At 41.6% G+C, this 13,281-nt stretch overlaps 1 protein-coding gene and 1 long non-coding RNA gene across 4 annotated transcripts in view; one reads left to right on the forward strand and one right to left on the reverse strand.

The window, feature by feature from the left end:
• LOC149984610 (uncharacterized) overlaps positions 1-13,281 on the reverse strand; it is a 755,830-nt gene that overhangs the window by 415,386 nt on the left and 327,163 nt on the right. The window lies entirely within an intron of this gene.
• The window catches only part of LOC110519980 (nck-associated protein 5), a 132,027-nt gene that overhangs the window by 94,605 nt on the left and 24,141 nt on the right, over positions 1-13,281 (forward strand). For all 3 annotated transcript variants that reach the window (XM_021596914.3, XM_090229554.1, XM_036974128.2), the window contains 2 exons: positions 48-165; positions 4,783-4,864. In XM_021596914.3, the coding sequence (XP_021452589.3) occupies positions 48-165; positions 4,783-4,864 (200 nt within the window). The remainder of the gene's footprint in view (positions 1-47; positions 166-4,782; positions 4,865-13,281) is intronic.

A 13,281-nucleotide genomic window follows, 5' to 3' on the forward strand; every position in this document is an offset into this window, starting at 1 on the left:
AAGACTCGCAGATTATAGTGGTAGCGTGAAAACCTGTTTTCTTTCAGCACGGTTGGGAAAAGAGACTCCCAAGATACATTGCTCGTCTGCCTTTCGATGGCCTCCCTGGGAGCCCCAGGTAACAGCAACATACAAGGACAAACCAACATCAGTGGGGACACAAAGGTACATTCAATTATACACGACATAAGGATTTTATGTCGATTTCAGTCAACATGGGGATTAAATAGAATTTGAAATTAGAATTGAGAAATTAGAATTAAACTTATGGGCATTTTCCCATACAAATTCTATGTCCAATTCAATTCCTGAATTGACTGGGAAATGTATTGACCATAACTCTACAATGTGTCCATTTCATGTCTTATGGTTAAATTATGGGGTATGCATGCATAATGTCTCTGAAAGGCCAATTATAGGAAACAATATTTCTGTTCATGACAATTTGTGTCAACACCCATTTGCATGGACCTCAAGTCAGATAAGTGAATTATACATTTAACAGTGCCAGTCCATTTCTACCTGTCTGTTTTTCTGGAAGACTTGTATTACTACCTCTTCACTAGCACTAGAAGACACACTTTCTGAAAGGAAGTATTTCTGTGTAATACCATAATCTGTACAGGAAGGAAGTGGAGCTAAGAAAGACATACTGTATGATCAAAACTGACCTAGCAAGGTCCCATCTATGGGAAAAACAGAGATGTGAGATTAATACAAAGGGAAAAGGGGTGGGTGACAGAAAGAAAGAAAGAAAGAAAGAAAGAAAGAAAGAAAGAAAGAAAGAAAGAAAGAAAGAAAGAAAGAAAAACATGAGAAGAATATAAAGGACCCAGGAATAAATGTGGCAGATAAGATGGATATGGAGTTAGGGTGAGAGACAAGAAAGACAAGAATGGAGAGAAGGTGAATAGAGAGAGAAAATTGTAACAAAGACACTTACAAATAAATAAACACCAAAGAAGCATAGATAACCGGAACAAACCCTTCATATGTTTAGTATGGATCAGTGTAGGTCGCTGAGGGGAGGACGGCTCATAATAATCGCTGGAATGATGTGTTTGATACCATTCCACCTATTCTGCTCCAGCCATTACCAGGAGCCCGTCCTCCCAAATTAAGGCGCCAGCTGTCTACCTAATTAAAGAAGAATGGCGCTGGAGGAGATGGCTGCCGTTTTTTCGGGCTCCTAACCAATCATGCTATTTTGTGTGTTTTTTCGCATTGTTTGTAACTTATTTTGTACATAATGTTTCTGCCACCGTCTCTGATGACTGAAAAGAGCTTCTGGATATCAGAACAGCGATTGCTCACCTCGAACTGGACAAAGATTTTTTCTTTAATGAGTCGGAAGCGAAGGATTTATTCCAGATACTGGACAGGCCAAAATCCCGTCATTTGCATTGAAGAAAAGACGGTGATACAGGGGACGCAGGTCCAGGTGCCTTGTGAGAATTTGTCGGCGAGTGGGTAATCCGCCTCTACCATCCGTCCGATTGGCCAACGTGCAATCATTGGAGAATAAACTGGATGAGCTCCGTTCAAGACTATCTTACCAACAGGACATTAAAAGCTGTAATATCTTATGTTTCGACAGCATGGATAACGACAGTTGGCTGGTTTTTCCGTGCGTCGGCAAGATAGAACAGCTGCCTCCGGTAAAACAAGGGGTGGCTGTCTGTCTATTTGTCAATAACAGCTGGTGTGCAAAATTAAATATTAAGGAAGTCTCAAGGTTTTGCTCACCTGAGGTAGAGAATCTCATGATAAGCTGTAGACCACACTATTTACCAAGAAAGTTTTCACCTATATTTTTCATAGCTGTTTATTTACCACCACAAACTGATGCTGGCACTAAGATCGCACTCAACGAGCTGTATAAGGCCATAAGTAAACAAGAAAATGCTCATCCAGAAGCGGAGCTCCTAATGGCCAGGGACTTTAATGCAGGGAAAAGTACATCTGTTTTACCTCATTTCTACCAGCATGTTACATGTGCAACTAGACCACCTTTACTCCACACACAAAGCTCTCCCTCGCCCCTCATTTGGCAAATGTGACCATAATTCTATCCTCCTGATTCCTGCTTACAAGCAAAAACTAAAGCAAGAAGTACCAGTGACTCGTTCAATACAGACGTGGTCAGATGAAACAGATGCTAAGCTACAGGACTGATTTGCTTGAACAGATTGGAATATGTTCCAGGGCTCATCCGATGGCATTGAGGAGTATACCACATCAGTCACCAGCTTCATCAATAAGTCTATGACATTGTCCCCACAGTGACCCCACAGTCCTGTACATACCTCAACCAGAAGCCATGGATTACAGGCAACAGGCAACATCCGCACTGAGCTAAAGGGTAGAGCTGCCGCTTTCAAGGAGCAGGACTCTAACCTGGACGCTTATAAGAAATCCTGTTATGCCCTCAGATGAACCATCAAACAGGCAAAGTGTCAGTACAGTACTAAGCTTGAATCCCACTACAAAGGCTCGTCAGATGTGGCAGGGCTTGCAAACTATTACGGACTACAAAGGGAAGCCCAGCCGCTAGCTGCCAACTGACACAAGCCTACCAGACAAGCTAAATTACTTCTATGCTGATCCTCAACATGTTGGTCCCTTCGGGGTGTGTGCTTAGTCCCCTCCTCTACTCCCTGTTCAACCATGATTGCATGGCCAAGCATGACTCCAACACCATCATTAAGTTTGCCAACAGCACATGGTGGTAGGTTTGATCACCGACAAAGATGAGACAGCCCATAGGGAGGAGGTCAGAGACCTGACAGTGTGGTGCCAGGACAACAACCTCTCCCTCAATGTGATCAAGACAAAGGAGATGATTGTGGACTACAGGAAAAGGAGGGCCGAGCACTCCCCCATTCTCATTGACGGGGCTGTAGTGGAGCAGGTTGAGAGCTTCAAGTTCCTTGGTGTCCACATCACCAACAAACTAACATGGTGCAAACACACCAAGACAGTAAGGAAGTGTACGAAAACGCCTATTCCCCCTCAGGAGACTGAAAATATTTGTCATGGGTCCTCAGATCCTCAAAAGGTTCTACAGCTCCACCATCGAGAGCATTCTGACTGGTTGCATCACCGCCTGGTATGGCAACTGCTCGGCCTCTGACCTTAAGGCACTACAGAGTGTAATGCGTACTGCCCAGTACATCACTGGGGCCAAGCTTCCTGCCATCCAATACGTATACCATGCTTTGTCAGATAAAGTCCATAAAAATTGCCAAAGACTCCAGCCACCCTAGTCATACACTGTTGTCTCTGACACCGCACTGCAAACAGTACCGGAGCGCCAAGTCCACATCCAAAATTCTTCTTAACAGCTTCTACCCCCAAGTCATAAGACTGCTGATTAGCTAATCAAATGGCTGTCCTGACTAATTGCATTGACCCATCACCCCCTTTTTTAATACTGCTGCTACTTGCTGTTTATTATATATGCATAGTCACTTTACCCCTACCTACATGTACATATTACCTCAATAACCTCGACTAAAACTGTACACCCACAAATTGACTCGGTACCGGTACCCCCTGTATATTGCCTCGTTATTGTTATTTAATTATTTAGTAAATATTTTTCTGAAATCTAATTATTCTTAAAACTGCATTGTTGGTTAAGGGCTTGTATGTAAGCATGTGACAAATAACATTTGATTTGATCTCCTGTGGTATGGATCACTCCAACACATTCACACATGATCACAAACATGGCTGAGACACTGGAGATACAAATCTGTCGTTCTGCCCCTGAACAGGCAGTTTGCCCACTGTTCCTAGGCCGTCATTGAAAATAAGAATCTGTTCTTAACTGACTTGCCTAGTTAAATAAAGGTAAAATAAAAGGATCAGTACACAATTCTTCAAGCTGAAAATGTCCCAGTTCTTCCATGGCCTGCATACTCACCAGACATGTCACCCGTTAAGCCTGTTTAGGATGCTCTGGATCAACGTGTACAAAAGAGTGTTCCAGTTCCTGACAATATACAGCAATTGAAGAACACTGGAACAACATTCCATAGGCCAAAATCAACAGCCTGATCAACTCTATGTGAAGGAGATGTGTCGCACTACATGAGGCAAAATAGATTATGGCCTAAATCAATTTATTTCAATTGACTCAGTAAAATCTTTGAAATTGTTCCATGTTGTGTTTATATTTTTGTCCAATGTAGATACTGAGGAAAATCTATTTCGATTTGTACAAACATTCACAAGCAGTCTTGATAATAGAGTGATCATTAGAATGAACATTACTTTGAAATATTTTCAGTGAAAGTCCATCATTGTCCTGATTTAATTCAGATACATATTATTTACCTGTTGCATGGATAAATTGTCAGATAGTCTTGACAGCTAAAATGGCAATTGAATTCGAGTTTGTTATAGACCTATCAGAGATTTTCCACCAACCTTAAGACCTACTCTGTTCAAATACATTTACCAGGGGTGAAAATAAGTCAAATCTGTCAAGTTGCCAACTGGCTAAATGGTCTTCTTGCTGGTTCAGAAACTTTAGTGAGATTGTGCTTTACAAAGAACTGAAATCATGTCTTAACATAGAGGATTGGGGACCTTTTATGCCTTTTAAGGAATATATTCATACCACTTTATGAACATAGATTCAAACCGTGATGATAGATTGCCACCACAAATTCAATATAAAACATGTAATCACAAGTACAGACAATTCACATATCCCAATTTAGTCCCCTATTCTGTACATGTATAATTATGTTTTCTTCTTGCTTCCACAAACAGACAAAGATACAGAGGATGAACCTCAGGACTGATAATGACAACAGAGTTGCTTTGAAGAGCCCCAGTGAAGATCACTTTATCGGTAAGGGTATTAACAAAACTATTTGTATTGTACTTGATAGATGGGCCACGTCGAAAATGAACCCCTTGCTCCTACCCATAGCAACTTCATGTAGATTTGTAAGAATAGGGTAGGTGTTTTATGGTAGTAACTCCACTCTAAAATCCAGTGGCGTGCCTTGGGCCTGAGGCCTGGGCCTTCAGTGAGGTCCTACACAGTCCCACTCGAATTAATCAACCTCTTATTACCATCATTATGATGCCATGGCTCTAGACACTATACATTTAGACAGAAACGCAGTATAACCAGGCGTCACCCAAAAACATGACACAATCAATGAGTCTTTTAAATATTTCCCTATTTTTCTTCACCTTTTCATTGTGCGGCTCCGTTGCCCTGAGCGCTTGTTCGTTGAGCTGTAGATCCACTCGGGTGTCCCCAAAAGTTTTCAAAAGCACCATTGCTTGTAAGTGCCCAGCCGTACTTTGGTGTCTCGTTACTGCCTTGGTTAGACAACTCAAGTTTGCAAAGCCAGTGTGGCTCCAAACACCAAATCCATCACTTGCAAATAATAGGCATTCCCAGCAGTACAATTTACAGTGCTTCTCGGAGCCTGTGAGCCATTGATAGCGCTCGTAGTTGGAACTTTGAAAGTGGCGAACGAACCCCTTTCCCACCTGTGACAGGCTTTGTAGCGTCGGCGTCGGGCGACCTCTCCTTACAATGTCTAACTTTTCTTGAAAAGTTTGTCTTGACAATGGCGTTAAATTGTATCCTCGACCAAATCGATATCTTCTCCTCCTTCCGCCATTGTGGGTTGAAAAAACAGCTTAGTAGTACGCAAATGAATTTGTTTATCAAATTCAGTTTCCTAGTTCTGAAGTTCTGCATAGACCTGCCCATAGGACCTGCCTCTCCTGTGTAACACGGAGCCAGCCAGCAGGCGTACAATAGCCAACTCTAAAGCTGATTGGTTGACACAGAATTTTCATTTCCATTCACTTCAAGCTACAAGCGCCCGCACTGTTGATTCTGAAGTCCTGAGGGCAGATTTTAGAACCCTGGCAACTCATGATGGCTGAATATGATTGGATAAAAGATCTAACATAAAGACCAGCCCTCCAAATCTCAACCTGGGGCTGGAAGCAGTGCAACCAAGAGGAAAGCTATGAAATGAAGAGTACTCTTACTCTGGGGAATAATTTAATACATATTTGTGGGAAAATATATATATTTTACAATTATATTCTGATGATGTTTAGGCCAGCAGAGAAGGCCTTGCTGGCCCTGACGGCCCACCACTGCTAAAATCCTATCCAGATCTACACAAGTGCACTCTCCATCAGTCAAGGACCATTTTACCCTCTGCTTTGACCCCTATGCAGTGACCTTCAAACGATAGAGATCCTATGAAATGAGTATTCTAATTACAAATTCTATGCTTCAAACCTGGTCCTGAATACGTTAAAATCTTTCAACCTTTTTATATTGCTCAAGCACTGGTAATGCTAGCAGATTTCCTTCCTAGCCCCCTAACCTCTTTTCTGTCATGTCATTTTAACCTATGAACCGAAGTGAAAGGGATGGAATCGCAGTTGAAAGAGCAAGGTTGAGAGCAAACACTATTTTCACTGTACGTGACACCCCCTCACTCAGAGTTAACGTTTCCTTTTATGCATTTAACTTCACAGAGAAATACTGAAGCACAGCGTGTTCGGTCTTTCTCTCATTAAGGATTATTTAGATAGGATCAAAGTGACAGCCAAGCATGCTAAAATTAAGTGTTTCAACTCTGCGTGAGTCTAAGCAGTAACTTCCAAGTGAGTCGAGGTCTAAAAGTCACTCAGTATATTTTAGCAATTTGAACATTTAAGGACAATATGCTGACCTATGGTTAAACATTTGGATATTTGAATCATTTACTAGTTAAATAGGTCTGCCAAAGCCAACTGTAAAATTAGCATGTCAAAAATGCATTTAGTCAAACAAAGGAAAACAATCCTTATACTTCACTGAACCAAAAAATAAACGCAACATGCAACAATTTCAAAGATTCTACTGAGTTACAGTTCATGAGGAAATCCGTCAATTTAATGAAATTCATTAGGCCCTAATCTATTGATTTCACATGACTGGGAATACAGATATGCATCTGTTGGTCACAGATATCTTACAAAAAAGGTAGGGACGTGGATCAGAAAGCCAGTCAGTATCTGGTGTGACCACCATTTGCCTCTTGCAGCATGACACCTCTCCTTCGCATAGAGTTGCTCAGGCTGTTTATTGTGGCCTGTGTAATGTTGTCCCACTCCTCTTCAATGGCTGTGCAAAGTTGCTGGATAATGCACAGCACCATGTCCCAAACATGCCAAATGGGTGACATGTCTGGTGAGTATGCAGGCCATGGAAAAACAGGGACATTTTCACCTACCAAGAACTGTGTACAGATCCTTGCGACATGGGGTCGTGCATTATCATGCTGAAACATGAGGTGATGGCGGCGGATGAATGGCACTACAATGGGCCTCAGGATCTCATCACGGTATCTCTGTGCATTCAAACTAAAATTGAATGTAATTGTGTTCGTTGTCCATAGCTTATGCCTGCCCATACCATAACACCACTGCCACCATGGGGCCCTCTGTTCACAATGTTGACATCAGCAAACCACTCGCCCACACAACGCCATACACGCAGTCTGCCATCTGCCATATGCAGGGATTCTTCCGTGAAGGGCACACTTCTCCAGTGTGCCAGTGGCCATCGAAGGTGAGCATTTGCCTACTGAAGTTGGTTACGACACCGAACTGCAGTCAGGTCAAGACCCTGGTGAGGACAATGAGGTGAGCTTCCCTGAGACGGGTTTCTGACAGTTTGTGAAGACATTATTTCGTTGTGCAAACCCACAGTTTTATCAGCTTTGTGGCTGGTCTCAGGCGATCCAACAGGTGAAGAAGCCGGATGTGGAGGTCTTGGTTTTGTGTGGTTACACGTGGTCTGCAGTTATGAGGCCAGTTGAACATACTGCCAAATTCTCTAAAACAAGGTTTATTTTAGAGAAATTAACATAAAATTCTCTGGTAGACATTCTTGCAATCAGCATGCCAATTGCACACTCACTCAAAACTTAAGACATCTGTGGCATTGTGTTGTGTGACAAAACTGCACATTTTGAAGTGGCTTTTGATTGTCCCCATCACAAGGTGCACCTGTGTAATGATCATGCTGTTTAATCAGCTTCTTGATATGCCACACCTGTCAGGTGGATGGAATATCTTGGCAAAGGAGAAATGCTCACTGACAGGATGTAAGCAAATTTGAGGCCAAAATTTGAGAGAAAATGTGACAATTTTGGGGATATTTTATTTCAGCTCCTGAAACATGGGACCAATTGCGTTTTGCGTTTATCTTTTTTGTTCAGTGTAATAACATGTGTAAAGTAACAATTGTTTGGAGTGGAGGATTGGTTGGGTGATTTTCACTTTCAAAATCTTTTTTAAAAGGGCCTGTGTGAACAATTTGATGGTCTATCCTGCAGCTCTGTTACATTCACCTGTCAAGTGACCTCCCTCAACCATTTGAAAACCTTGAAATAAGTTCAATAGACATGAATAAGTAACACCATTTCCAGTGAATAAAAAATGAGCAGATGGTTAACCTTCTAGCATTGGTCTCGCCCCTAATGAAGCCTTCACATAGGGCAGGGGTCCTCCTTTTTCAGCCTGGGACGCAAATGTGAAATTCAGTGTTTTCCTGGGACCCAAGCTCATAAAAACATGCCACCTTTTGGGGGCCCTAATCGAGATTTGGTTAGGTCCCCCCACCTCGCAGGCAAAACATTTCAGTGGCCCCCTCTTGATGGTGGAGAGAAAATGTAAGTATTAGTTCATTTTCTGTAATTCTACACATGTTGCCAATTCAAATGATAAAAAAATAAACAAAAATAGCTTCTTAACAAAGAGCAATTTCTCAAGCACGAATTGTGCTATGATTTTCTGGGAGTTGTTTGGGTGGGGCCCTCCCCAAAAACTGAAAATGTGCAGTTATTGGCAGAGAGGTTTGGAACTCTCCTTCTTTTTCTATTTACTAATTTACCACATGGAATTTTGACTTCTATAACCAAACGTTTAGTACTCACGATACTATACCAAAATGTCCTCATATATGCCACGGCAAAAAAGGCGTATTAGCTAAGTCACAGAATGACACTTCCCGCTTGGCACACACTGGTTGAATCAACATTGTTTCCACGTCATTTCAATGAAATGACATTGAACCAATTGATGTCTATCCCCAGTGGGTTGATCCAGACAGATAAACTCAATCGTTGACCGTTTTTTAAATTCAAACATTACATTTCACATTTGATGTAAACATTTTCCAGAGACAGCCATGTATGCATTAATGAATCAATTATACAATCATGCAATTAATTTGACTTTGTTTTTACCAATCTAACTACATATCAACATAATGGTAATGATGTATTTGAATGGTAAATCTCTATTCATAAACTGGGTAAATCAAGATATAGCCTAAGCCTATTCACAATACAGGTGAATGCATATTCAATAGGAATCTGTGCATGCATTCACTGTTTTCCTGGGGATACAGATGACATTTGGTTTCCCTTCCATTTGGGAATTATTTTATTCTACTGATCAAGAACATTTGCATAGAAGTAGCAATCTCTTCTTTTATAAAGTGTGTGTCTCTTTAACCCAGTAATGACGTCATTCATGACCAGGCACATGCCCACACAGTTGAGTTGAGTTCGGTGAGGGTCTGGGGAGAAGATGTGACACAGACAAAAGGGGGAAGTATCTTTGGATGGGAGGGAGAGACGATTAAGTGAATTAATACAGTTTTTGGTGACAATAAGCTTTGAAATCAGCATATTTTACATTATGGTTTGAATATTAGTATTATTATAATAATTTTGGCACCCTACTGACAGACACTGGATGACAGCTGATATCAAGAACATGATCACTCCTCGTCAAAAGGAATATGGTGTGGAAAGAATTCAACTCTTTCCAGATTCTACAGGAACAAAGTTCAGGAAGCCATCTGTCATGCAAAACAGACATTTTAGTCAAACCAGATTTCTCATCTTAAAAAAGAAAACCCACACACGTGTTAGCCTTCTGGACTGTTTTTACAAGCAATCAGACATCACATCCACCATAACCAACCTCATCACCATTGACTTCTCCAAGGCCTTTGACAAAATTGACTATACCATAACCATTGAACACCTAATCTCACTGGGTGTCAGACCTGCCCTCACAACATAGCTCTGCAGTTTTGTGTGACCGGCCGCACAAAAACTGATACGCTACCAAGACAGCCTCTCAGGCTGGCAGGAGCTGATGGCGTGGCTCGAGGAACTCTTCTTGGCCCTCTCATCTTCCTTGCGGTCATAGAAAGTGCAGCCCAGGATTTCGACAATAGGTGTCAAATGCAAACTGTCAAATGCAAAGTGACCTTCACAAGAAATCCACCTGTCCCGTGCACTCTCCGGATCGAGGGCCAGCATCTCAAAGTATGTGATAGTATGAAGATTTTAGTGGTAATGGTAGAGAAGGACTTACAATGGGGTGAGCAGGTTGCTACTATGGTAAAAAAGAGCAACAGTAAACCTTTTCTCCTTCACTACTTTAATAGGTTCCATGTGATACAGGAAGACCTGATGACCATTTGCACCAGCTACACCGGCCCACCCCGGAGTACACTGCTCCTGCTTGGCACAGCTCTGTGTTTCGATGTGTAGCAGGAGACAGGACACGTCTCCTTACTGAGCGGTATGACGGCTGTGTGGTCCCATGGTGTTTATACTTGCGTACTATTGTTTGTACAGATGAACGTTGTACCTTCAGGCATTTGGAAATTGCTCCCAAGGATGAACCAGACTTGTGGAGCTCTACAATTATTTTTCTGTGGTCTTGGCTGATTTCTTTTGATTTTCCCATGATGTCAAGCAAAGAGGCACTGAGTTTGAGGGTAGGCCTTGAAATACATCCACAGGTACACCTCCAATTGACTCAAATGATGTCAATTAGCCTATCAGAAGCTTCTAAAGCCATGACATAATTTTCTGGAATTTTCCAAGCTGTTTAAAAGCACCGCCAACTTAGTGTATGTAAACTTCTGACCCACTGGAATTGTGATACAGTGAATTATAAGTGAAATAATCTGTCTGTAATCAATTGTTGGAAAAATTACTTGTGTCATGCACAAAGTTGATGTCCTAACCGACTTTCCAAAACTATAGTTTGTTAACAAGAAATTTGTGGTGGTTGAAAAACGAGTTTTTAATGACTCCAACCAAAGTGTATGTAAACTTCCGACTTCAACTGTACATACACGACATGGCTAAAAGTATATATATATATATATATATATATATATATATATATATATATATATATATATATATATATACACATACATACAGTGCATTCGTAAAGAATTCAGACCCATTGAATTTTTCCACATTTTGTTACGTTACGGCCTTATTCTAAAATGGTTTTAAAAAACAATAATATCTTGTCAATCTACACACAATACCCCATAATGACAAAGCAAAAACAAGTTGTTGTTTTTTACTCTAAATTGAGCTCAGGTTCATCCTGTTTCAATTGATCATCCTTGAGATGTTTCTACAACTTTATTGGAGTCCACCTGTGGTAAATTAAATTGACTGGAAATGATTTGGAAAGGCACACACCTGTCTATAAAAGGTCCCACACTTGACACTGCATGTCAGAGCAAAAACCAAGCCATGAGGTCGAAGGAATTGTCCGTTGTGCTCTGAGACAGGATTGTGTCGAGGCACAGATTTGGGAATGGTACCAAAAAACGTATGCAGCATTGAAGGTCCACAAGAACACAGTGGCCTCCATCATTCTTAAATGGAAGACGTTTGGAACCACTAAAACGCTTCCTAGAGCTGGCCAGCTGGCCAAACTGAGCAATCGGGGGAGAAGGGCCTTGGTCAGGGTGGTAACCAAGGACCTGACAGAGCTCCAGAGTTCCTCCATGGAGATGGGAGAAACTTCCAGAAGGACAGCCATCTCTGCAGCACTACACCAATCAGGCCATCATGGTAGAGTGGCATGACGGAAGCCACTCCTCAGTTAAAGGTACATGACAGCCCGCTTGGAGTTTGTCAAAAGGCACTTAAAGGACTCTCAGACCATGATGAACAAGATTCTCTGGTCTGATGAAACCAAGATTGAACTCTATGGCCTGAATGCCAAACATCACGTCTGGAGGAAACCTGGCACCATCCCTATGGTGAAGCATGATGGTGGCAGCATCATGCTGTGGGGATGTTTTTCAGTAGCAGGGACTGGGAAATTAGTCAGGATCGAGGGAAAGATGAACGGAGCAAAGTACAGAGAGATCCTTGATGAAAACCTGCTCCAGATCGCTCAGGACCTCAGACTGGGGCGAAGGTTCAACTTCCAACAGGACAATGACCCTGAGCACACAGCCAAGACAGCGCAGGAGTGGCTTCGTGTCAAGTCTCTGAATGTCCTTAAGTTGCCCAGCCAGAGCCCAGACTTGAACCCGATCGAACATCTCTGGAGAGACCTGAACATAGCTGTGCTGCGACGCTCCCCATCTAACCTGACTGAGCTTGAGAGGATCTGCACAAAAGAATATGAGAAACTCCGCAAATGCAGGTGTGCCAAGCTTGTAGCATCATACCCAAGAAGACGAGAGGCTGTAATCGCTGCCAAAAGTGCTTCAACAAAGTACTGAGCAAAGGGTCTGAATACTTATGTAAATATGATATTTCATTTTTATATTTTTTTTTACATTTGCTAAAACATCTAGAAACCTGTGTTTGCTTTGTCATTATGGGGTATTGTGTGTAGATTGATGAGAAGAAGAAAAAAACAATTTAATGCATTTTAGAATAAGGCTGTAATGTAACAAAGTAGGGAAAAATTCAAAGGGTCTGAATACTTGTACATAGCTTATGAAAAGGAAGAGATGGTTAGGCCTAACTACAGATCGGTAGAGATATGCCGGTGACATGCTACGACACCGGCATGCATTTCATTACGTCAGATGGCTTCTGCGTCTCCTATACAGATATAAATGTACAGAAGGAGGGTGTTTCGTTCTTTTTCGATCTGAATATTTTGTATAAAGATAGGCATTATATTGTAGTATTATAAGGGTAACTCTGGTGGACCTTAAACAGTCTTCTTGAACTTAAATTCAACTGTCAGAGTCAGTTGGAGTGCCGGGGCGCACTGCCTTCATATCATATATCACATTTAGCCTGCAGTAGCTAAAGCTTAATAATAGCCACACCATACCAAACCTTCACAAATGTCTCTAAACTTTGTTAGGGTGATGTCAAAAGTAAGTCAAGCAATTGTTAATAGGGATAATACGATCAGAAGAGCTAATGTAAACCA

The sequence above is a fragment of the Oncorhynchus mykiss genome, chromosome 3 (assembly GCF_057628025.1).
Source record: "Oncorhynchus mykiss isolate SJ-2025 chromosome 3, ASM5762802v1, whole genome shotgun sequence".
NCBI lineage: Eukaryota > Metazoa > Chordata > Actinopteri > Salmoniformes > Salmonidae > Oncorhynchus > Oncorhynchus mykiss.